General features: G+C 43.2%; 1 protein-coding gene across 1 annotated transcript in view; it reads left to right on the top strand.

Moving 5' to 3' along the window:
• The first annotated feature begins 8,255 nt into the window (after nucleotides 1-8,255).
• LOC114682663 (glutamyl aminopeptidase) overlaps nucleotides 8,256-26,247 on the top strand; it is a 73,733-nt gene continuing 55,741 nt past the window's right edge. The window contains exons 1-3 of the mRNA XM_028856632.2: nucleotides 8,256-9,252; nucleotides 18,259-18,400; nucleotides 19,281-19,412. Of these exons, the coding sequence (XP_028712465.1) occupies nucleotides 8,564-9,252; nucleotides 18,259-18,400; nucleotides 19,281-19,412 (963 nt within the window). The 5' untranslated portion in view covers nucleotides 8,256-8,563. The remainder of the gene's footprint in view (nucleotides 9,253-18,258; nucleotides 18,401-19,280; nucleotides 19,413-26,247) is intronic.

Genomic DNA, 26,247 nt, shown 5'->3' with positions numbered 1-26,247 from the left:
GCTGGGTAGGACTGTTGATAGCTTTTCTCCATTGGCAGCTTGCATAGCACCTTCTGACATTATGGGAGCTAGCCTTCAGGGAGGATGCTTCCAGGTCAATACCAGCTTGATTTTTTTTTTTCAAGTCCTATGACTGGGATCTTCAGCAGTTGGGTCTTACCTTGCTATTCTGGCAGGCAATGAACATCAATGGCAAGCCTATTGTTTGGGAAGCGCTTGGGCTTTCCTAACCAGGAACTCAACGGGAAATATTCTTTGCCTCGCGCTGGGGTTTCTGTCAGGTAGACTACGGTTCTTGCATGGAGCATTATTTCATCATAGGGAGTAATGCTATTAAAACTCTGTGTGTGTGTGTGTGTGTGTGTGTGTGTGTGCGCGCGCGCGCGCGCGCGCGCGCGCGTGTGCATGCGTGTGTGTGTGTGCGTGTGCATGTGTGTGTGTGTGTGTGCATGCGTGTGTGTGTGTGTGTGTGTGTGTGTGTGTGTGTGTGTGTGTTAGCTAGTTTCCTATTGTTGTGATAAAGGTCATGACCACAAGCAGTTTAGAGAGTGAAGGGTTTCGTTTGACTTGCTTTTCCAGAGTCACAGTTCATCCAGGGAAACCAAGGTAGCAACGAAAGGCAGGAATTGAGAGGTAGGAACTGAATCACAAGCATGGAGAAGCACTGTTTAATGGCTTGCTACCTCCTGGCTTAGTGGCCCTTTCCCTTCAACTGCCAATCATCAAATGCCCCACACTTGTCTGTTGAAGGACATATGGGCTGTGTTCATTTTCAGGCAATCGTGAATAGAGCAGCAATAAATACTGCTGAACAAATATCTGTGGAATAGGATGTCAAATCCTTTGGGCATATGCCATGGGGTGGTATAGCTGAGTAATATGGTGGATTTATTTTTAGCCTTTTGAAAGTTTTCCATACTGATTTCCACTTCAGCTAATGAAGGGATAATGGAAATGTGGTGCAATACACTACAGAATATTATTCAGCTGTAAAGAAAACAAATCACGAGATTTGCACTAGAACACACTGTAAATATAAATTATAAATATTATAAATATAAATTATAAATATTATAAATATACATTATAAATTTGAACTAGAACACATTATACTGAGTGGGGTAACCCGGTCACCGAAAGACAAATGTCACATGTTCTGTGTCATCTGTGGCTCTTCACTCCAAATCTTCAGGTGTGAGTGGATAACCTGGAGTAACTACAGAAAGGAGAAGAGTAAAAAGGCATGACCAGGTGTGTGTGGTGGGGGATAGAGAGGGGCATAGTGGGGTGAAACTGGGAAAAGGGGGAGGGGTGAAGGGTAATTAGGGAGGGGGAGAGATCAACTGTAGCAGCTGGAATCTTAAAGAGTCTTCATTAATAAATCAAACCTGAGGACAGGTATTGGGGTGAACACTGGAAGATCAGAGCCAGAACAAGCCACAGCTAACCTCACCTCGCCGGATCCTCAGCTGGTCTTGTTTCCTCAGACTGGAGGCCTCTGTGTCCTCAGACCCAAATGGCTCTCAGCTGAACTGTGCTCCAAAGCCTGAAAGCTTAACCAGCCAAAATGCTTCTAGTTTCTGGTCCTCACACCTTATATACCTTTCTGCCTTCTACCACCACTCCCTGGGATTAAAGGCTCACTTCTTGGGATTAAAGGTGTTTGTCACCATGCCTGGCTGTTTCCAATGTGGCCTTGAACTCACAGAGATTGAAGGTGTGAGTGCCACCATTTTCTAGCCTTTGTATCTAGTGGCTGTTCTGTCTCTGACCCTAGATAAGTTTATTAGGGTGCACAATATTTTGGGGAACACAATACCACCACAATCAACACAGAAGGAGAGGAAGGGCGGAGGGTAAACAACAGTAAGGATGACACCACACACTTCAGACACAGGCCTTGGAGAAATTGAACTGGATCTGACTTAAAAGCCCCCTCCTTTAGGACTAGTATTCATAGTACCAGAAGGTGCCATGCAAATTTTCAAGGGAGGGAAACAATAGTTTTGGCTGCTGTGATGTCTATGAACCACAACAATGATCAGCATGGCAAGATATTCCTTAAAGTGCATCAGTGGCATTCATATCTCAGCAGTAACCAACAGCTGTTTAGTTGGCTCAGCAGAGGGAAATCATGCATGGTACTGGAAACCTTACCAGGTACGCCAGGCTGCTGAGATCGTAGAATCTACTATTCCGTTAACTCAAGCCAGTATAATCCCTAACTGCATTCTAAACACTTATTTTACCCACAGTGTAGATTTCATCCCTGATCAAAGAAACTTCCCTTTGCAACAGCAACTATGACAGAAAACCTCAAGTGGTCCATATGCAGAGAACAAGTGATGGTGTGTTGCTCAGCCCCAACTGATACACGTATAACACAGCCCCTGCCCTTAAAACTCAGGGACCATCGAGGGAGCTGGGGCAGAAAGATTGCAAGAGCCAGAGAAACAGAAAATCTGCTGTGAGATTTTTTTTCCCCAAAAAATAACAGAGAAGCTACACCCATGAAGTCTCAACAACATGTCTGCCTTAACAAGACTTGAACAAGTACGCCAACAGACATGTTAACATTGAAGGGGACAATCTTACAGGGCCTCAACCCTAAACAAAGAACTACAGGCAACAGATGCTGAGAGCAGGAGGAATAGCCTTCCCCGGGGAGGAGCTCCTTGGGTTATTCAATGCCAAGTGGTCAGCCCTGAAATAACGAACAGGAAATATTATACAAACTGAGCAGACTATTTACACACACGTAGGAAGATGTCAACTTCCAGCAGCCTTCCTGGTCCTCGGGCTTTCACAGTCTTTCTGCCCTCTCTTCCTCACTGTTTCCCGAGGCTTAGATGGGGGGGCGTGGGGGGGCGCAGGGAAGGGGCTCTAGAGAGAGTGGGAACAGGACACAGGTACTATGAAGAGGGAGGGGGAGGAGGGTGTTGACTAGGGAGAGGGGAGAGAGGGACATACTGAGACACACTGAAGGAGGAGAGATAAAGAGCACTCAGGATGTTTGAAAAGCCACAGACATCTACTATTTTATAGGCTTACTTTAAAATACACATCACACACACACACACACACACACACACACACACACACACACACACTATCCTGTTTGCTTTTTTTTTTATGTCAGCCTGACATAAACTAGAGTCATCTGAGTAGAAGGAATTTCAATTGAGAAAATGCCTTAATTGAATTGAAGAAATCGGAATTTTGAAGTTAAAATATAATTACATCATTTCCCCTTCCCTTTCCTCCATCTAGTCCTTCATCCACATCCCCCTTGCTCTGTCTCAAATTCATGGCCTGTTTTTCTTTAATTGTTGTTAGGTGTGTGTGTGTGTGTGTGTGTGTGTATGTATGTGTGTGTATGTATGTGTGTGTATGTGTGTATATGTATGTATGTATGTGTATGTACATATATATATGTCAACAATATTTATAGAAGAGGGGCTGGCAAGATAGCTCAGCAGTTAAGATCACTAGCTGCTCTTGCAGAAGATCCAGGTTCAATTCCCAGCACCCACATGGCAGCTCATAATTGCATGTAACTCCAGTTTCAGGGGATTCAACACCTTCATACAGACATACATGCAGGAAAAATACCAATGAACATAAAATTTTAAAAAATGCTTATAGACGAGGTCCCAAATTTGAGAAGTGGACCTGAGATGTGTTAGAAGAAGACAAGGAAGAGTGGAAATTATGCAAACACTTTGTATTCACACATGAAATTCTTTTGTTTTGTTTTTTCTAAACAGGGTTTCTGTGCAGCTCTGGTGGTCCTGGATCTCACTCTGTAGACCAGCCTGGCCTTAAACCCACAGAGATCCTCCTGCCTCTGCCTCCCAAGTGCTGGGATCAAAGGCATGCGCCACCACCACCTGGCGACATGAAATTCTTAAATAAATAAATTTTAAAGATGCAGAGTAGAGCAGGGCAGGGCAGGGCAGGGCAGGGGAGGGCAGGTGACTACACAGAGTGTCCATGAACACTGCGGTGAGGATGGAGAACTCACAGCCACATTGATGCAGAGGTGCCTTCTTAACTCTAAGCCCAGAAGTTTAAAGCTGCCACGAGGGCTATAAAATTTACGTCCTTGATAATAGTGACAGTCTTAGCAATTTGGCGGGAAACTCTTCCCTAAAGTAGCACGGCCTGGTGTGCAGGATCTGCTGCGGTGATGGTGAAGCCAGCTTGTGGCTAGATTCTGTCTTTGCTTTCCTGAGCCATGGGGAAGGCTGAGATTACCCAATAGGTGTCAAGGGCTGGCTGAATAGCTAGCTCCCCTGGTGTTCATTGTGGCTAGGAATTTTGGGTGTGGTCCTAGTGTCAGGTGAGGTGGTGACCCCCACATGGGAAAAAAATCCCATAAGCCTCTGTGGAATATGAAATTCTTGGCTCAAAAAGAATAGTGTTAACCTGAGGCTCTAACTGAAAGAGTGAGGTGCGCACTAGGTGTCCAATGTCACAGTGAGTATCCAGCCTCAGGCAACTGGCGTGAAAAGGAACTCTTCAGAAGTTTTTCTCTTGCTCAAGCCCAGATAAGAGCCCCAGCTCCAGGGTAGTCTTTCCAGTCTTCCCTGGAATTTGAACTGATTATTTTTTTAAATCTTATCTTTATTTTATTTCAACACTTCCGGGGATATTAAATCTACAAACTCCTCCCTGCATGAATTCTTGGTGTTCTCTCTCTCTCTCTTTTGGATTTTCGAGACAGGCTTTCTCTGTGTAGCTTTGCGCCTTTCCTGGAACTCACTCTGTAGCCCAGGCTGGCCTCAAACTCTAAGAGATCTGCCTCCTGAGTGCTGGGATTAAAGGCGTGCGCCGCCGCCGCCGCCGCCGCCGCCGCCGCCGCCGCCGCCGCCGCCACCACCACCACCTGGCCTCCCTCTCTTTTTAAGTTATTGATTCATTAAGCAATGGTAAGCATTTATTGTCAACTGGAGAACAGAATCTAGACTTTGTAGTCAAAACAGAAGATTCTGTTTTCAAAAGCTACTGGATGTATTGGTCAAGGACCTACAGTAAATGGCTGTTTACTTAGCCCGTTGGTCAGGACCTAATGAATGGGAACTGGTCAGGGTGGCTCTTCCACATTGTCTACATCATTGGTCACAAAGTTATCCAATACAAATAATCTAATCTAGGCGGGTGAAGATTCACCGGTCTCCTGACAGGAAGAAACCCTCACACCAATGGCTGCCTTGATCCTTACTGTGAATGGGGTATAGAACGAGGATTTTCACGGTCAAGAGCCTCTCGCTGTAGACTCAGTCTTCCATTGTCAGTGAAAGGAAGGAGAGTAGGAGGAAGTGTGGAGTTAGGGAAGCTGCCCTGTCGTGGTGACCGTAAGTGTGTCCAGTGCGCATGCTTGCTCTGCCTACCCCTCAGTGGTCTGTATTTTACCCCTGTCAATCCATCAGGCAACCCTAATATATTGATCCTGACTGAATGAAGATATTTGGGCTAGAACTGGACCTTAGGCATGAAATTTGCACACACACATTCCCCCCCCACACCAGGTATTAAAGTGTGTTTCATTTCTTCTAGGAAAAACATACATTTACAGGATGGATTCTGGCATTTTCAAGCAGAGTGGCCATCCTCAGTCCTCTTGCAAGGCACAGCCCCTCAAGGTCCATGATCTCTGACAGGTCAGAGCACAGACCTTGGATGAGACACTGTGTATCCACACAGGGCAGAGTTTAAGGAAATATACATATCAGCTGGCCTGAAACTAAAAAAAAAAGCCTTCCAGCTTAATATAAATATGTGTACATTCTTTCAAATAGTTTTTCCCTCATTTTTTTTCATTACATTGAAGAAAATTTGATACACATTCTGCCTTTTGTTTTTGGAGACTTGCTTTTAAATGTTTGACCCATCAAACATTTAGTGAAATCTTAGGTGACTTTTTTTTTTATAGTAAAATGGAAGAGGGGAATTCAGGGGCTAAAATGTTGATTTACCAAAGGAAAAACAAAACAAAACAAACAAATGAAAAAGATCTTGAAAAGTTCAGGATGTTTCAGAATATGCAATTAGTAGTTACAAGATGGACCTATAATTTAGAAAACATAACTGTAAGGATTCGGTCCTTAATTATGTCATCAGCCTAAAAAGTGGGTGGGCCCTCTGTGCGTCCCTCTCTTTCCTTCCCGCTCCGTCATTCCTCTCCCCCCCCATAAAGCTCTAGAAAGGTAACCATGGCTGCGATTCTTCTGATCAGCACTCTCCTCCGCCGGCATGCGGCGGCCAGCCATGAGCAGCAGCACTGATTTAACCAACAATAACTCTTCCATTCTTTGTCTCAGCATTATTTCATGAGGAAATTCCACAAATGTTAGAGACTAATGTTTTATTTTGACATAAAGGGGTTCTTCTCTTTCTAGTGTTTGTTCAAATTTGAAATTTAAATTTAAAGTAGTATTTCTCAGAATGTGTTCCACGGAAGAAAATAAGTTCCCTAAAAAAAGAAAGAAATCTCATCAGGAGCTCAGCAGTTAAGAAGAGTACTGGTGCACAGACATGCATGCATGCAGGCAGGCAAAACACTCACACACATAAAGGTCAACTACAACAGAAGATCAAGATGGGGATGGGGAGTGAGCCATCCTATCAGCCAAATTGGGAAATTATTCCATAGCGTGTTCTCTCTTGGAATCTCACGGAGTAAGGATTTGAAGATTATGGAAAGAAAAAAAAAAGAGGACAATAGAAAAGATTCAAAGTGTGTGTGTGTGTGTGTGTGTGTGTGTGTGTGTGTGTGTGAGAGAGAGAGAGAGAGAGAGAGAGAGAGAGAGAGAGAGAGAGAGAGAGAGAGAGAGAGAGACGTGTGTGGAGGCCAGAGGAGGACAAACAGGGCTGCCATTCCTCAGGCAGCTGACCACATTGTTTTTGATACAGGGTCTGTCGCTGGCCTTAACTCACCAAGTAGGCTAGGCTGGATAAACAAGCCTCAGGGGTGTGCTTGTCTACACCTCCCCAATGCTGGGAGTCTAAGTTTCAGACCATCACACCTGGCTGCTGCTTCTTCTTCCTTCCTCCTCTTCTTCCTCTTCTTCCTCTTCTTCTTTCTTTAACATGGGCTCTAGGAACCAAACTCTTTGTGCTTGCAAGGCAAATACTGACTGAGTCATCGCCCCAGCCAGAGGTTTCAATGTTATCTTACCTCCACCATGAGGACTGCTCTTTGGAAAATGCTAAGCCTTTAATAACCAGTTAACCTTGACTATTTCTCCTCTTTAGATAAGAAAAGCTGTAAGCAACGCAGTAAATATATGGACCTTCAACTCAAACCAGCTGGCTTCAGACACCAATTCTGCTCTTGCCAGATGTGTGCACCTCAGCACGGACATTGTCTAAACATCTGTCTCACTCTAAAACAGGCATCAGAATCGATCCGATTGCCCAGGGCTAGGGGCAAACTTTCAATGCCGGTTTCTACAAAGTACATGCATAGTGCCCAGGGTGTAAATGGTCATCGAAACTTCTGTAATTACGTTTCTGTCGCTTCTGTCAGAGGTGGCTGGTGTGTGCAACTAAGCTACTCCCAAGCACAGACACTGTAAGCCTCCACACACACCTCACTCACGGCCGATCAGGTCATTGCTAATGGATAGCATAGGCCAGTTTGGGTACCTGTTACCTGCTCCAAAGCTGACTTTCTGTATCAAAGTCTCCAGAAGATACTCTCACTTGGAGGCAGACTCTGAGACAAGCAGAGTGACTTGACTTTCCGCCCTCTTGAGCCGTGCATCCACTCTCTCACTGTTTTACCTGACCAGCCTGGTTTTTTAGCGTTTCCTCTTTGTCTTCCACCCGTCTGCCTTGGACCACCTGGTCCAACCAATGTGTCACTGAATAGCTAAGTGATCCTTAAATTTAGGCATCCCTCCAAGTGTCCAAATCCAGGATATGATTTCCACAGAGGGCAGAAGTTGAGTGTTTACATAATTTGGGGAAAAGAGAGCAAAACAAAACAAAACAAAAAACACTTAGCTTCTTTGGCAAGCGACCTAATAAAATAGTGAAATTCAAGAAGCCCTTTGGCTGAGAGAACTGGACTGCACACACAGCAGGAAGAAGCCCTAGATCTGGTGGCAAAGGTTGTGTTTTCGATCGTAAGCACACCTCTTAGCCAAAGGCTTTCTCCCTCAAGGCTGCTGACAGAGGTCTGGCAAAATCTCCTCCTCCTGTTGGCGGATAGGCTCAAGCTCTGTTTTATATTTAACTCGCTCCAGTGCCGGAGGGGCCGGCCTGGGGAGATGCTGTTTATAGAGAGCCGGGCCAACATTCTCATCCGAACTCCTCCTTCAAGTCAGCTTCTCTCCTGAGTCCTCATCCCACTCCTTGGTTTCCGCATTCTCCCTGGAGTGGCCGGTGGGGACGTGCGGGACTGGAAAGAGACGCTGGACGCCAGACAGAGAGGTGTGGGAAAGCAGAGCCAGGCTGCCAAAGCAGGGGACTCCTTCGATTGAAAAGGGAAGTCAGCTGACGATAGTTAGTGAAATTTAACATCCTTTCATGAGTAACATCTGACTTCGGGAGGAAGATGAACTTTGCGGAGGAAGAGCCCTCTAAGAGATACTGCATTAGAGGCAAACATGTGGCCATCATCTGTGGGGTGGTTGTGGCGGTCGGATTAATAGTGGGGCTTTCTGTGGGCTTGACCAGGTCGTGTGATTGCTCTGGAGACACTGGGCAGGACACAACCCAGGCTCCTTCCACTGCCAGCACTTCAGCCCAGCCTCCTTCCACTGCCAGCACTTCAGCCCAGCCTCCTTCCACTGCCACTACTTCAGCCCAGCCTCCCCAGGACCAGGACATCTGCCCTGCCAGTGAAGACGAAAGTGGAGAATGGAGAAACTTCAGGCTGCCAGACTTCATCAAACCAGTCCACTACGACCTGGAGGTGAAGCCCCTGATGGAGGAGGACAGGTACACGGGCACAGTGACCATCTCTATCAGCTTGAGCAAGTCCACACGTGATCTGTGGCTGCACATCCGGGAGACCAGGGTCACCAAACTGCCGGAGCTGAGGAAGCCGTCTGGGGAGCAGGTACCAATTCGAAGGTGCTTCGAGTACAAGCAGCAGGAGTACGTGGTGATCCAGGCTGAAGAGGAGCTTGCCGCCACCAATGGCGACAGCGTCTACCTGCTGACCTTGGAGTTTGCCGGCTGGTTGAACGGCTCCCTGGTGGGGTTTTACAGAACCACCTACACCGAGAACGGGCAAGTCAGGTACGTGCTGTGCGTCGCTTCCCTGAGCCCAGCTTCCGCGGAGATTATTTTCCTTTCCGTCTTTTATTTTGTTGGTCTGATCCCTGCCTGCCCTTGGCATCAATTCTGCTTGCTTATCTGGGAAGCAAAATGCCTCGCCTTATTGTAGTTTGAGATTCTGTCACCAAGCTTGAAGGTCGGAAGTGGAAGGCTCTGGTGTAGAGAAACCAGTAAGTCTTTTCCTTGCTACACCAAGGTAAATCACAACTCTCTGCATCCTACCCTTAACATCCTCACAAACTACCTCAGATTTTTATGAATATGTGTGTATTTGGTCAATTTTGCTACTGATATTTTTGGGATATGTCACAATGATCTGTTTTACAAGGAATGACAATTTCATTTGCAATGACAATGACATTAAATGTCAATTGTTATTTTGTGCAATTTCCTGGAGAAGGATCTTAATGAAAATTACACAAGATCTGACATGTCCTTAGGTGGTCATTTAAGAAAAGAAGCCTTGCTGTGGCTTGTGGTCTTCTGGGATCAGAACCAGTTTCTACGTAGGTTTTCAGGGGATGCTTGAGACACATCTCCGTGATGGCAATGGATAAGTCTCGGAGAGGCCAGCTATCACTAAGCATGCAATAGTAACACTAAGTCTTTACAACGAGGCAATCACAAATGCTTTTCTTCCCTGCCGTGCTCCAAGAGGGAGAGTTTAAAACACACATTGAATAATTATAATTATAAAGCATACATATTCTATCCAATCTAATCTAGTATCTTTCTATCTGATAGTCACACAAATAAGCAAATTATCAGACCTCTGTTAAAGGCATGAGGGCCTTTTTTGAACTCATAAAGCCATCACACTGTGAGCGTGGCCAGGGAGCCAGGCTACACTACACCTGAGCTGTTACTGGACTTGAACCTGCCCGGACATTTGCCTACACAGATTCTGCAGAGTGAAATGACTGAAAATAGCTGGGTGTCACGAATCAAAAATGGGAGCTGGGGCCAGTCCTCTGTGGATCCCTTTCCTCTGTTGTCCGAGCATTTTATAGAGCAAAGCGAAAATCTCTTGGTCAAATTTCTTCCTATTGTTTCTCTTCAGAGAGTAAGAAATGTTGAATCAACTTTACATTATTGTGTGGCACATGGATAAACTGTATTGAAAGGATAATTGAAAGAAAAGATTGGAGGGATCACATAATCTATCATGCGAGCAATCAAAGTCATAATTTTTCTTCCATTTTTAAAAAACGACAGCAGAGCAAGATCTGGAAACAGTTTCACAGCTCAGTGGTATTGCCCACTAACATGTTAATCTGCACTTTCATACTTCCCTAGGCAATCAAACCGAAACAGAATTACACTTATCTATCTATGTGGACTTTAAAATTTAATATATCATAAACATTTTCTTTTGTCTTTAAATATTTACAAGAATATGATATTAAAGATTGTGCACTGCTCATCTCATACACACACTGAATCCTCTCAGTTTCTGCTGTTGGACATCTGTGCTGCTTCTGGTATATTATTGTTATTATAAACACACAGAGAAGGACATCTTTGCGTGAATATCTGCTTATGTCCCTAGGTTGGTAATTATCCTAAAAGCTGAATTACCAGGCCAAGGGTACAAGTATAGCAAAATTCTTTTAGCACTTAACTTTATTTATACATGAATAATACACAGTCATTGCAGAGAACCTGAAAAAAAATCAAAACAGTGAAAAGTTAAAAACATAAACATCCACCAATGAGTTGACTTGTTATCTGGTATTCTTCCACTAAATGACATGCCTTGGTACAGCCATAGTGTAATTCACTCACCTTTTCCATTAGGCATGGATATTTAAGTTGCTCCTACACAATGTAAGGAACAACCTTGTAAATAATTGCTTATGGCTGTCTCCAGTTTGAGTTTTCTAGTGTTTTTCATAGCATTGGTAGGGTCTAAGCTGAATTTTTGATATTATGGTAGGGTTTACATAGAGGCAGATGAGAAGGTAAAAAGCCAGAGAAAGTGTGATGGGAACAAGACAGTGAGTTTGTTGGTGAGGTTTCTATACAGAAGCAAACTAGAGATAACTTGTGGGAAGACACTGGAGAGAACTGTGGAAAGAAAGGAGAGAGTCACCATGGGGACGAGGGGAAAATGAGTGAGGGCAACACAGGGGTCATGGATGGTGAAGGATGGAAACCTCCATCCATGCATAGAGGAGACAATGCAGATCAGGGTGGAGAGGAAGGCAGACCAGGTGACGTCAAGGTAGAGACGCATGGGAAGAAAGCCAGGAGGGAAACAGCTCAGGCCTGCTGGTTGACTGATGGTGAGGAAGGGCTGAAGTTAGGGATCCAGGATGCCCAAGATGTAGCACCTGCATGAGGCCCTACCCTTTTGTTGATGCCGGAAACAGAAGAAGTTGGTGTAGAAATTCAGTTTTAGACCTTCTGAAGCCTCTTAGAACCGGCTAGTAGGAATCTGGGTAAATACCTCTGAAGCAAAAAAGCTGAAGTTTATGATATGATTTAGTAGCTGTATGAAAACAGTGTAGCTATGGGAAAATATATTATCACACACAAATGTGTATACTCCATCATGAGGTTTTGATCTTGAAATTTTAGCTATAGGTCAAATGACTCTCAGCTCATGGAAAGTTATCCGTAGAGTGAGATTCATGAGGAGGTCTCGTATACTTGTTGTAGGGCTAGTGGTTTTTCTTGGCTTTGGAAGCAAGGAAAGTTCTCTTGGCCTTGAACATCTTCTGCATACAAAGCAACACAATTTGGAATTAAATGAGGAACTGGTCCATTCAGTCCTCCATACAACTCCACTGAGATGTGAGTGACCTACCCTGCATCAACCAAGCAGCTCGTGCAGGACTCAGGAACCCTTCACTGACTGCAGACATGGCTCTGGTAGTTGCTACCCCTATAACAGACCCCCCCCTGTTTAAGGAGTTAAGCCAGACGTTGCTGTTTGTTTTGCTGGCTCACATTATTAAGTTGCTGAACATAGCCTGGGAGTCATTCTTGGGAGCATGGTACCAGTGATTTATAAGCCAATTGTTTGGTATTTTGTTTTCTAAAGTTGATTCAGAGTGAGCAAGGCTGAGAGCTATGGTGTTGCTTCTCCTTCCTCAGCTTTCTCAAAAGCATGTTGGTCTGCAGTCGAGGAGGGCAGACAGAGGTTCTCCTTGATGGCCAGTTAATAAGCTAAAAGGAGTAAGATTTTAAAGTCGACTGAGTGACCTATTAGCGTGGCCCAGGGAGGCCCCCTAGAGAAGTGGTTTGCTCAGCACATTTGCCTGATGTAATTAACTACTCCAAACACGCCAGAGTTGCTTCTGTGTGGCGTCTGCTGTTCTTGGTCAAGTCTCATTCATTGTTAGCCCAGCTCAGATTTCTAAAAGGACTTTTAATCTCGAAATAAAGATTGTGATCCAAAATCACTTTATATTGCTGTTTTATATACCTTGTCTTCAAATTGCTTAGCATTTAGGAAATTCTGGTGGCAAGTCCAAGAGTTGGCCTCTATCAACAGAGTTTTCTGAGTTCTTCAGTAGTCCATGAGAGAAACAAGAAACGAGTTACCTTTCCTTGTGTTTATTGTTGTTTTGTTTGGAATAAGACAGGGTCTCACTATGTAGCTCTGGCTATCCTGAAACTCACTATGTAGACAAGGCTAGCCTCAAACACACAGAGATCTGTCTACCGCTGCCTCGAAAGTGGTGGAATTAAAGGCCTACTCCGCCAATGCCTGGCACAGGTTACCATTTTAAAGTATGGTTGTATTACTGAGAGGACTTACACACAGTGCATTGTTTCCCATTGCCTACATAGTCCAGCCAAATAAATGAATTTTAAATCTTCAAATGGCAAGAACACTGTGTCAGAGAGTCTGGGACTGGTTATTCCCAAAGATCCGAGGAGAAAGACCACCAATCCAAGTCACTATGGTTAAATTAATTAAAGCAAGCAATTAATTAAAGCAAGCTTTTTTATGTGTGTACATGGGCTGTCTCCCCATAAAGGTCAGGTTCAAGAGATCGGCATTGGACGTGAGGAAGACAGTGTTTTTATAATTCAGGGGTGGAGGGTTTCCAAATGGAGGATTTGGCAGGCGAAACAGAAGGGTTACAGGAGCAGAACATAAATGTAACGAGTTAGCCATAACAGTTTCTTTAAACAATGCCATGGTTGCCAGGTGGTCGTACCAAGGTGAATCTGGGTCACACAGATAAATTAGATGTCACACAGGTGGTTACAATGACCTTTGAAAGAAAGATATAGTTGTTGTTTCCTGGAACAGGTAGTATGGAGTCATCTGTAGTTAAGGTCACAGGTGGAACATAGCTCAGTCCTTGAGAAACACAGATGTGATCATAAACAGGAATGGACCTAGTTTGTCTATGCTATAAAATGGCTTTTAAGCCTAAGATGGAGGCAGGCTGGTTCATCGAATGCTTATAATCTCAGCACTGGGGCAGCCGAGGATGATGAGAAGTTCGAGGCTTACCTGGACCACACAGCATGGCCCTGTCTCAGAAAGGCAAAGAAAGCCTAGTTTATCCTCTAGATGTAGGGGAATAGCATGAGGTGTGTCTTGTCACTATCGTACACATTTCAAGGATGTTACTTCATAAGATGGTTCCTAAGGTATGTCAGGCCAGACTTACTCTGGTGACTACGTTTTACACTACCTGAAGACACTAAATCAGGTTTTGTGACTTGCTGAAGTTCACATATGGGAAGACAAAAGAAGGTTAGAATCTCAGAAGTTTTCCTCTTAAAAAGAGAGTTTTTCCTTTAAAATCATACGGCTCGGCACTTTGACATGGGGAAAAAATAGTACGTATTTTGCCTGCCTGCCGGCAATTCATATCATTCCCTTTCCCTACACACCTAGGTCTCCATAGTTGTGTTAGACTCAGTGTGACTGCTGAACAGGCCGCCGGGGCAAAACAGAGCCACTGTCTCAGAGACACAGCCGCAGCTCTCCTCTGATCCCCGTGCACAGCAAAAGCAAGAACACTCTGATTCAGGAGAACAATGGGGCGGAGAGCCTTTGAAAGGGAGAGTGTATAAGGAGTAAACCTTCTCCTCTCACCTGGGTTCTCAGGAGTTCATGCTCTAGCATCTTGCAGAGAGCTGAAGCTTGAGAAACCTACACAGTGAATGACTGTTGCCTGGAAGGGTCACTGTTCCACTCCCTGCTTAGTCTGGGCTTTTGTGAGGCGCTTGCCTGAGCCAGATCCCGCCCAACACACACACACACACACACACACACACACACACACACACACGTCTCTCTCATCCCTTTGCTGGCTTATTTCTGAGGTGGACTAAACTGAAACAAGGATTGTTCCTTTTCCCTCACCTCTGGGGGAAAAATCTGAGGTCAAAACAATTCAAAAGAAAGAGGCAGCTGAGCAAGCATGGGTTGTTCCTTGCTGCATCTTGTGGTAAGGCTTTCCTACTCTGGAAAAAACGTGAGGGAGTCTTCATAGTCTGATGTATTTACAATCCAACAATCTACAAAAGGTTTACAATTAAGGTCTGTTGCAGGACATGTGACGCACAACTTTAATCCCTGTAGAGACAGAGGCAGGTGAATCTGTGATTTCAAGACAACCTGGTCTACATAGCGAGTTCTTGGGCACCCAGGGCCACCCAATGAGATCCTGTCTCAAACAAAACAAAATAAAACAAAACACAATGAAATTTCTCTTTACTGAACTATTAACATCATGTTAACCAATTATTCTGTTGCAGAAGAGACCCTTGACTAAGGCTTTTCTTAGATAACTTGATTTAAAAAAAAACCAAAAAACCAACAAGAAAAAACCACTTCAAACTTAGAGAAACATTAGAAGAGTGGTATTTGGAATGTCTGAAAACAATTTACTCAGATTCACCAATTATTTATATTTTGTCCCCTTTGCCCCTCTCATCTCTCTCTAAAGAACTCATTTACATCTTGGCATCAGGGTGTATTTCTTAAGTGCAAAAGCATTGTCTAAACGATATAGCAGCTTTAAAAAAAAAATCACAGAATTTAGCATCAATACAATTATGTAAGCCAGGCTTCATAATCAGGTTTCTTTAGTTAGCTCAGTAATAGCTTGTCGGTTTTTCTGTCTCCCCAGTGTCCCACCTTGGAAGTGTGCCCAGCACTACAAGCTCCTTCAAACCCAAGTTTTTCCCCAGCCTTTCTTCATCTTTCTCGATGCTAGTCATTCTGAAGAGGACGGGCCTGTTATTTTGAGAATGCCCTTTGGTTTCCATTTGGGTGGCTCTTTTTAAAATGTCAGACGAGCGTTTCTATCAGGAGAATCAGGGAACTGAGGCCTTTGTAGTACTTGGGTGGGGGTGCAACTGTTTATAAGTCAATGATTGCTATTGATGTTACTTTTTAAACCGTGCCCTTCAGGTAATTTCCAACGGGCTTCTCCGGAGTGGGAGTGACAGGATATGTAGGTCATGTTTCTGAAGACTGTTTGAAACATGCAAATACGTCTTTATCCAATTCTGTTGGGTAAAGAATTTCTGAAGCTTTTCTAAATCTGGTATTCCTTCTAAAATTGTTGGTCTCTAAGAGTCCTCTGAGATGTGTCTCATTGGTAGAGTGCGTACTTGGCACGCAGAAAACCCCGAGGTCACTCTCTAGCACTGCAATATAAAAAGTCTACAATCGACGTAAAGAAGAATTAAAATCAAACTTGAAATCAAAGGAAGAATTCATAGGCCGTCCTCACTAGCTTCTCTGCTGCTGTGATAAAATACTGATCAAAACCAGCTTGAGGAAGAATAATTTAGCTTCTTATGTCACAGACCATCAACGCCGGGAAGTCAAGGAAGGAACTCAAGGTGGGAATCTGAAGTAGAAACTGAAACAAACTATGGAGGAATGTCACTTGGTGTCTTAATTTTCATAGTTTGCTCAGCCTGCTTTCTTATAGAACCAAGGCCCACCTGCTGAGGAACACCACCACCCATAATGGGCTGGGCCCTCAAGAAAATGCCCCACAGACTAGTCTGATGGAGGTAATTCTCCAGTTAAGGTTCCTTCTTTCTACCTGACTCTAGTTTGTTAAGTTTTTAAAAAACTAACCAAAACAATGGTTCAGTTTACCCAAAGGCCCTCATCACCAAACCTGACGACCTGAGTTTGATCCCTACAACTATTGATCCCAGAGGGAGAGGGCTGACTCCAGTAGCTGTCCTCTGATCACACTGCTACAGTGTGCCCACACCCCCCCTACACACACACCATAAATAACATGTAAAAAAGTAGTTAAGAAAAAAGAAGAACAAGAAAGGATTCATGGAGGGCCAGGCAGTGGTGGCACACACTTTTAATCCCAGCACTTGGGAGGTAGAGCCAGGTGGATCTCTGTGAGTTCGAGGCCAGCCTGGTCTACAGAACGAGATCCAGGACAGCCACCAAAGCTACACAGAGAAACCCTGTCTTGAAAAACCAAAAAGAAAAGAAAAAAGAAGAAAAGAAAAAAGAAAAGAAAGGATTCGTGTGTTCTTGGTTTATTCAATGGGTTGTATTCCCATTATGTTGATTTCGATGTTCCAGTTCCCATAGGTTTGGCAAGTAGTAATCCTGTCAAGCAGATACCTGTGTCCTTCGGACTTGTTCCCACGATTCTTTGAGTACTTCTTACTTTCTTGGTGTGACAAGATGATCTGGGTCATCATGGACTTCTTACCCAGTTCTACCTAGAAGCAGCCCTTTCTCTAAGGAGCCCTGGCTCCTGTTAGCAGAGAATTGCATTTGGAACTTGTTGTCTGGGAGCAGAAAATGTCTGCAATGTGTATTATTATGATAATGGGGTGTGTGTGTGTGTGTGTGTGTGTGTGTGTGTGTGTGTGTGTGTGTGTGTGTGTGTGTGTGTAGTACCTTCAGAAAAAATGAAATGTTCTAATAATTTAGATTTTTTGGTTTTTTAAAAACTTTTATTGCTCTCTCTCTGTCTCTCTCTGTCTCTCTCTGTGTCTCTCTCTCTCTCTCTGGCTTTTTTGTGTTGTTGAGACAGGGTCTGGCTGTGTACTGCAGACTGGCTTGAAACTCAACGTGATCTTCCATTTCCAGTCTCCTCAGTGTTGGGATTGCAAGGGTGAAACACCCCTCCTGGCTCTTTAGCTTAGAATTCTTTGTGATACAGCTTCTTTAGTTCATGAGAACCCATGTTATCCTTGTACAGATTATTGGTGACATCAATCGATGTTACCTTGCTTCTATTGTTTTTATGTGCTGTTCTTTCCAATGAGTAAATATATGATCATATTGTCTTACTGTAATATGCACACACACACACACACACACACACACACACACACACACAGAGAGAGAGAGAGAGAGAGAGAGAGAGTATTTTCACTTTAAAATTTTAGAAATGTTAAATATTAGATATATGTTTAGAGAATACAAGCTCATGCGTAAATCAGGAATGCTGCTGTCTTTTTTAAAGTGGGCTTTTTAACTTAAAAAGCTATGCAGGAGATTACACCCAGGGCCTTGCTTATATCAAGTGGGTGATCTACCACTGAGCTATATCCTCAGTCCTCAAAATGGGGCTTAGACCAGGTTAACATTTACCTCACTAGGGAAAAGGTTCAGCATCCATTTTGCCTGAAAATGAACAGGAATTCTGTCCTTGGTGCAGTGTAAGCATGGGAGAATGTGCCACTGGGTCAGAAGGAGGGCTGCTGGAAGACACTCCTCCGCTCTGTGACGGGACACACCTGCTCACTGTTCCCAGTACAGTTAGAGACAGGCAAATGGGTATGCATGTGTTTGCCTCCTGGTTGCTCAGTAGCTTTGGGTAGAGTGGCCTCAAAATTCTGAAACCCTTCGACAGACATTTGATAGTCTTTTAAATGGATCTTGTGAAAAGAAATGTTAATAGTTGTAATAATGCGGCTCATGTTGTCTATAGCAATAGAAACACAGGACTGTCGGAAGCAGCAGCGTGCATTGTGTCTGTGTTTACTCCTCAGGAGCATAGCGGCCACTGACCACGAACCAACGGATGCCAGGAAGTCCTTCCCTTGTTTTGATGAGCCCAACAAGAAGGCAACTTACAACATATCCATCATTCACCCCAACGAATACTCAGCACTTTCAAATATGCCAGTAGAGGTAAGTATTTTTAAATTTTGTTTCTGCACATACGCTCTTTTCAGTGTTGAAATACCTGATTCACCATGGAAGGGAACTCTGAATTCTAAAACTAAATGTGCTATGTAGCTATCAATTTAAAAGACTAATAGTACATCTTAGCAGTCTTTTATTCTTTGACTCTAGGAAATTGTCAGCTTTATAACATCACAGTCCAGTAATAAATTCACCTTGAAATTTTTAAGGAAGAAAGAATATAATACATACAGATTGACTCTGCTTAACTACAGAAACCACTAGTCATTAAAAAAAAAAATCAAAGACACACTTAAAGTTTTCTAGGCCATACTCACTATAGACTTTTCAGTACAATACAACCCTTGTTTTTAAATAGATAAAGCTATTTTTAAAAAATCACTACTTCAATTCTTGGTTGTACAAGCCAACTCCAGAGAACACCATGCCCATAGATTTTTCTGCTAAAAAAAAATCTGTCAAACGTTGAATTAATAAGAGGTTACAATAATTCTGCCTGGATACTTGTTAATACAGGACACTTTCCTGTGTTTTCTCTTCATAATAGATGATTTTTCCCCCAAGGGTTTCTCTGTGTAGCTTGGGCGCCTTTCCTGGAACTCACTCTGTAGCCCAGGCTGGCCTGGAACTCACAGAGATCCGCCTGCCTCTGCCTCCCGAGTGCTGGGATTAAAGGCGTGCGCCACCACCGCCCAGCTAATAGGTGACTTTTTTTAAAGCTTTCTCATCATTACCACTTATCATTCGACCCCTGAACTTTGAAAATGAACTTCTGAGTAGGGAATGGGGCTTGAGGTATTCATTTGTTTGTCTTGCTCATGGTTGATCTTATGATAAATAAAAGACGATCTTCTGTTCTCCACAGAGAGAAGAGGTAGTGGATAACAACTGGAAAAAAACAATTTTTATGAAGTCTGTCCCCATGAGCACTTACCTGGTGTGCTTTGCTGTACATCAGTTCACCTCTGTACAGAGAACATCTGAAAGCGGCAAACCAGTGAGTCTCGTCAGATTTCAAAAACTCCTGGGGATTTAGCTCTGTGGTAGGGCAGCTCTGGGTTCGGTCCTCAGCTCTGGAAGAAAACAAACAAACAAACAAAAAAAAACAAAAAAAAACTCACCACCAATGCATTTGTGATTAACTTGCTGGCTTTTAAAAATACCTGTTTATTGGTTTTCCGTACAACAGGCAAGAAACCTCGTTAGCCACCAGGTTTTGGGAGCTCAGTAATTAAACAACACAGAAAAGTTCAAGCTGCCAGGACACAGGTGATGAATAAACAAAGGTGACAAGCATGAATATGTACAGCCTTGAAATATTTTGAAGGGAAAATCCAGAACTAATTCCCATATAGACCAGCACAAATATGCCAGACTATGTGGCCCTACCCAACTGCATTACAAGGCTAGGGGGAGCTTTTGTGTAGAGAGGGGGTCAGGAGGTGAATATTCTGCAAGCAACAGGAGATGAGAAGTTTATGGAGCCATTTCTATATGTAATTTTTGTTTGTTTGTTTGAGATAGGGCTGCCTTATGTAGCACTGGTCGTCCTGGAACATGCTGTGTAGACCAGGCCGGCCTTGAACTCAGAGGCCTGCTTCTGCCTCCCCAGTGCTGGGATTAAGGGCTTACACCACCATCACCCAGCTCTATATGTAATTAAAATCAGGCAGCCACTTCCTGAGACCTGACTCAAGAAAAACAAACATATATTTTGAAGTATATAAGTTTTAAATCAACAAATTGATATAGAAACATAAAAAAATCAACAAAATATCAGAAATAGTTTTGAAAATATGAACATGTTTTTAAATGAAAGCTTCAATGATTTCCTTTGGGATTTTTTTTACAATTATTTATTTACTATATGCATGTGTGTGCCTGTGCATGTGTGAGGATACATGCACGTGTGAGTATTCGTATGTGTGAGTGTGCATGTGCACACGTGCGTGCGTGCGTGTGTGAGTGTGCGTGCGTGCATGCGTGTGTGTGTGTGTGTGCGTGTGTGTGTGTGTGTGTGTGTGTATGTGTGTGCTGTACTCACATCATCATCAATCATCACAGGGATACCTTGTGGGAATTTATTCTCTTCTCCTACCAAGTAACATTGGGGATTGAACTTGGGTCTTCAGAGTGTCACCAAGTCCCTTTACCTAACGATTTATCTTGCTGTCCCAGTGACTTCCTTTTGAAAACTCAAAACCATTTTTACCTACAAGTTTTTTGGTTTGGGGGCTAGAGAGGTGGCTCAGAGGTTAAGAGCACTGGCTTTTCCCGAGAACCTGGATTTGGTTGCCAGCATCCACATGGCTCACAACCATCTGTAACTCTGGTTCTGGCTACCTCACATGCCAGGCATGCACGTGATGCACAGACATACATGCAGGCAGAACACCCATTCACATAAAATAATCAAAAAATTTTCTAAAAACTAAAAAAAAATTTAGTTTGTTTGGAAGCCCCTATTTGGCTACTATTTAACTTCTTGTTTTGCTTAGGAAGCAAGTCAATTCACCTCTCTAACATATATATGCATGCATATATGTAGCCATATATATTCACACACACACACACACACACACACACACACATGCATTCCACATGGCACCCCTTACAGTATGCATTATAAGAAAGAAGTCGGAACTGACAACTTGAAAAGCACCTTCTATAAAATGGCTATTGTGCCGGGCGGTGGTGGCGCACGCCTTTAATCCCAGCACTCGGGAGGCAGAGGCAGGCGGATCTCTGGGAGTTCGAGGCCAGCCTGGGCTACCAAGTGAGTTCCAGGAAAGGCGCAAAGCTACACAGAGAAACCCTGTCTCGAAAAATCAAAAAAAAATAAATAAATAAAATAAAATGGCAATTGAAAGAAAGAAAGAAAGAAAGAAACAAAGAAAGAAACAAAGAAAGAAACAAAGAAAGAAACAAAGAAAGAAACAAAGAAAGAAAGAAAGAAGTCGGGGTTGGGGATTTAGCTCAGTGGTAGAGCACTTGCCTAGCAAACGCAAGGCCCTGGGTTCAGTCCCCAGCTCCAGAAAAAGTAAATAAAAATTAAAATAAAATAAAATAAAAAAGAGAAAGAAGTTACTACCCCATTTTACAGATGAGAAACTTCCTTCCAAGGGAATGCAAAGCTTTCCTGAAGAGCCACCTGAGAAGTGGTAGGGACTCCCATTCTGTATTCTTTCTACAACATCATGCTCTGCTAAGGTTTCTGGGAAATGTGAAGTTCTGAAAATGTCATTACCTCATCATCAATCATCGCAGAAGAAAGGCCAGATGTTTTTACTTCCCATGAAGTAAAACTTGCTCTTGGGAAAAACTGCCTTCATTTAAGTATTAATGGGGTTGGTATTGAGAGATGCTAAAACTGGGTTTCCAATATCGAGGTTATAGTGGGTGGGGGAACATTTCACTTGGGGCTCAGGAGACCTGATCCAGCTCAACTCTTTCTCATGACACATATATTGCTTTGATCAAGGACACCACCAGTTCCTAAAGACAACACTGAGTATCGGGGAATGGCACCGATAGAGAAAACGGCTTTTCTAGAATCTGCTTCACATAGTCGGTGGTGTACCTCTGGCTTGATATAAAGTTGAGGCCATTAGTGAAGTTCATGTTTTTCTCCCACTGTCATAGCAAATGAGGACTATTTACTGAGCACTTCCTTGAGAAACCATACTTCATCGCATACAGGTATTTTCCACATTAAGTTTTTACAGTATGGTTACATTCTGAGCACTTTTTAAAAAAAATTTTGAGTAGAACATCAAGACAAGGCAGAAAGGCTGAGCGATTCCTCTCTGCTCATATAGTTTTCTGAATCAGAATGCAGCCACGCAGCCAGCAGAGGACATCACACTCTTAGTTACTTTCTAATGGCAACCGTGAGTTTCCTAATGACTCCCTCACTGAATCTCCCGAGCAGCTCTGCTGGCTGGGTGAGTCATTATGGGGTGGATCAGCTTTTGGCTAGATTCTAAGGATGGATTTCAAGCAAAGGAATGGGGCAACATGGTGGAAAATACAGTTTTGAAAAAGATCCCAGCAGTAGTAAACACTTCTTAAATGGCTCTCCTGTGCAAGCTGGTCGCAGAAGGCTCTTTCTAAAACCAGCAGCAGGGTTGATGTTTTGGAGGGGGAATGAGGCCATCTTGTTATGACATTACTTTCTGATCACCTAGTTCCTAAGAGAACTCAACGGCCTTCTGAAATTCCCCAGATCCTCTAGTCAGAGTTCAGCAAAGTGACCTGGAGCTGCGGCCAGGGGGCGCCTTGCCCTCCTCATCTTCTGCTACACTGTGGGGTAGTCTCCTCTGAAAGTGGAACAGGACCTCACCTAAGGACCTGAAGCACTTAATGTGTGTGCTCAAGCTTCCTGAAGACTTCCTTTTCTTTCATATTTGGAAGCTCCCTCCTACTCTCTGTGGTTCATTCTGCATTGAAGGCTGATATTGGCACCCCAGAAGAAAATTCTCCACGTGCAGTGCTCATTTCAGAGAGAAGCCCTAGAAAATCAGCCTCCTTAGATCCACTGAAATGTGGCAGAGAGGAAACCCACCTACATCTCATAACCCTTTTGAAAAATGAGTTATAATCAATTTGTTGCAAAAATTACCTAGTAAGGTAAGACACAACAGTTAGGCAGGCAGTCTAGAGTCATGAATGATCCCTTGCTCTGGTGGTTTCTGTCCTGCATTTCTGACTCTCTTATTACTGTCATCTCAAGTGGTCTCAGACAGAGGTGAATAAAGGTCTCTATAATCATTTTACCTCCATTGACAGTCTCCCACATACTGGTTTCCCATCCATCCAACTATCTATCTATCTATCTATCTATCTATCTATCTATCTATCTATCTATCTATCTATCTATCTATCCATCTATCTGTCTTATACCCATCATCTCCCTCTCACTTCCCCACTCTCTCTCTCTCTCTCACTTTCAAAAACAAAATTCAGAAATGAAAATCGAAACAAGCCAAATATCAATAAGTCAAAAAATAAAAAAGCCAAACCCCCCAAAAATGGAAACAAAAAGTACACACACACACACACACACACACACACACACACACACACACACACACACACCAAAACCAAAACCAAAACCAAAACCAAAACCAAAACCAAAAAATCATGGAACTCATTTTATGTTGGCCAACTACTCATGGGCATGGGGCCTGGTGTGGTTGATATACACAGTTATAATCCATTGGAAAAAACCTGATTTTCCTTTGCCAGTGGGTATCAATTATAGATAACTTCTTGGTTAAGGATGGAACTGCTCCAACTCTGCCAACTGCTTCTTATTACAAGTTCCACAGAGATGCACCAGTCAAAGCCCTGCTCTGTCTAATGGGCTTCCTATTTTGTGTTTTACTCACCACTGCTGCATGCTGGGATCCGTGAAGGTGCAGCAGAGCATCATTTACTGCACCATCTGGACCCGAAATCCTGTTACTTTTCAGTAAATACTTTAAAGATGGAGGTAGATCATTACTGTGCACACAGCATTCTTCACAGAAATTGAGTGAAACCAATGGCCATTCTTATTGACACTGTTTCTGACAATATAGCTCTGGTACATTAATCCCCGTCAACCATTCAATCAGTTTCTACTATATAATACAAGAGTCCGTGACACCCTCGTTAAACTTGGTGAGGTGTAGATGTTCGGTCCTCTGACAGGAGCTCCTTTCCACCGTTATCAGCAGCTTGAGGCCTGTTATTTACTGTGACGGGAAGAAAGGGCGCGGCAGGAGTCAGTGGTGCAGACATCTGCTGTAAGTAAAGTTTTTCCATATGCATGAGAAAAATTATGTGGAGTTTCAGATAGCTCAGAAAACTTTTGATTTTGTATATTTTCTTTTTCTTTCTTTTCTTTTGAAAGAGTAGTTTGTGCTGTTTTTATTCAACTCTAGAGAAAGGAGAGAAATTCGAAGAATGATTTATAGTAGTTTTGTAACTATTGAGATTAGGTACCAATAGAAAGATGTCCTCCCTCCCTCCCTCCCTCCCTCCCTCCCTCCCTCCCTCCCTCTCTTCTTTCCTTCCTTTCTTTTTGCTTTTCTAGCTCTTGGCAAGTAACCTCCTCCTGAGGCTTTTGGCATTTAGTTGATTGGGTAAGGGTTTGTAGCAAATGATGTCACTGAATTTCACCTTGGAACAACCAACCAACCAATCAACCAACCAACCAACCAGCCAGCCAGCTGACCGACCCTGAACCGTGCACAGTATAGAGAGAGTACATGATGTTTTTCTGTGTTTTTCCTGTGTGAAGTAACTCTTCAGCTATGCATGTAAAATTGCCATCCCATCATCCTTTTATAAGTCACATCATAATTACATTACATATTTTTTTTTTCTTCGAGACAGGGTTTCTCTGTGTAGCTTTGGAGCCTACCCTGGACCTCACTCTGTAGACCAGGCTAGCCTTGAACTCACAGAGATCCACCTGGCTCTGCCTCCCAAGTGCTGGGGTTAAAGGCATGTACTGCACATTATGTATTTTTTAAAAAATTTATTTATTTAGAAGAGGGCATCAGATCTTATTACAGATGGTTGTGAACCACCATGTGGTTGCTGGGAATTGAACTCAGGACCTCCAAAAGAGCAGCCAGTGTTCTTAACCTCTGAGCCATCTCTCCAGCCGCCCCCCACATTATGTATTATTAATAATTTTATAAACAATATTTCTGTGTCAGGGTTTCACTAGGATATATTGCAATTCATTTTCAAACCCAGAACAATTTGAATTTAAATATATTGTTTTTGTTTTCCTTAAGCACCCATTTAATAGAAAGTTTAGAAGAAAACAGGAACTGACCAAAATTAAAATTTCCAAATTGCCACATGTAAAATATTTCCTCGTAGGTATGTGGTGCCTTCTCAGATGTATTCAACCTACATTAACTTCTCCAGAATGTATTAACTTTGCACGCAGCTCCAAGGAATCAAATCCAGCCCAAGTTAAATTTCTTTGGGGGAGTTGGCCAATGTCTTTTGTAAAGAAGTGTTTGTAAAAAGGAGTAATTACCGTGTTGGGGAGTGCCCTTGGCTTGCCCAGCGAAGGAGAAAATTGGGGCGGGAACGCTGGCTGAAGGCAGTGTTCACTCAACTAGATATGTACGGCAGCCACGGCAGTTCCAGGAGCTCAGCAAGACTGTACTGCGCTTTCCTCCCCAGAGTGTGCAGGGACGGTTACAGAATGACTGTGCCCAGAATTCCACTGGGGACGAAGCCTTGCTCCTTACCCTTGCTTTCCCATCACTCTCAAGTTAGTCCATTGTTTGCCCAAATGAAAGGCCTTTGTTAAAGACTGGGCATGCTGTTGGTTTTGTTTTGTTTTGTTTTGTTTAAGACATAGTCTAAATTTAGGAAGGATTTAAGTTCTTTTCATTGTTATTTTATTTTATGTGGATGAGTGTTTTGTCTGGGTACCATGTGGGCGCCTGGTATCCAGGGAGGCCAGAAGAGGGCATCGGCTCCCTGGAACTTGAGTTACCTATGGCTGTGAGCCACCACAGAGTCCGAGGAATGGAAACTGAGGAGCAGCCAGTGCTCTTAACTGCTGAGCCATCTCTCCAGCCCTAGGGTTTCAGTTTTAGTCATGGATCTCAACTTTTGCGTTTCCCTTCATAGAAATTGTCTCACTAGAAAATACTGTTTTAATAATTGAGTGTATTTTAACATTGTATTTTGAAATAATTCACAGACTTCACTTGCTATGCTGTATCAATACCATGTATAACTATTTATCATACCGTCACTAAGACTGAGAAATGAGAATTATACAGCACGGTTGACTAATCCACAGCCTTTTCTTT

Source organism: Peromyscus leucopus, chromosome 6 (genome assembly GCF_004664715.2).
Source record: "Peromyscus leucopus breed LL Stock chromosome 6, UCI_PerLeu_2.1, whole genome shotgun sequence".
NCBI lineage: Eukaryota > Metazoa > Chordata > Mammalia > Rodentia > Cricetidae > Peromyscus > Peromyscus leucopus.
This window is presented reverse-complemented; position numbering and strand designations above follow the sequence as displayed.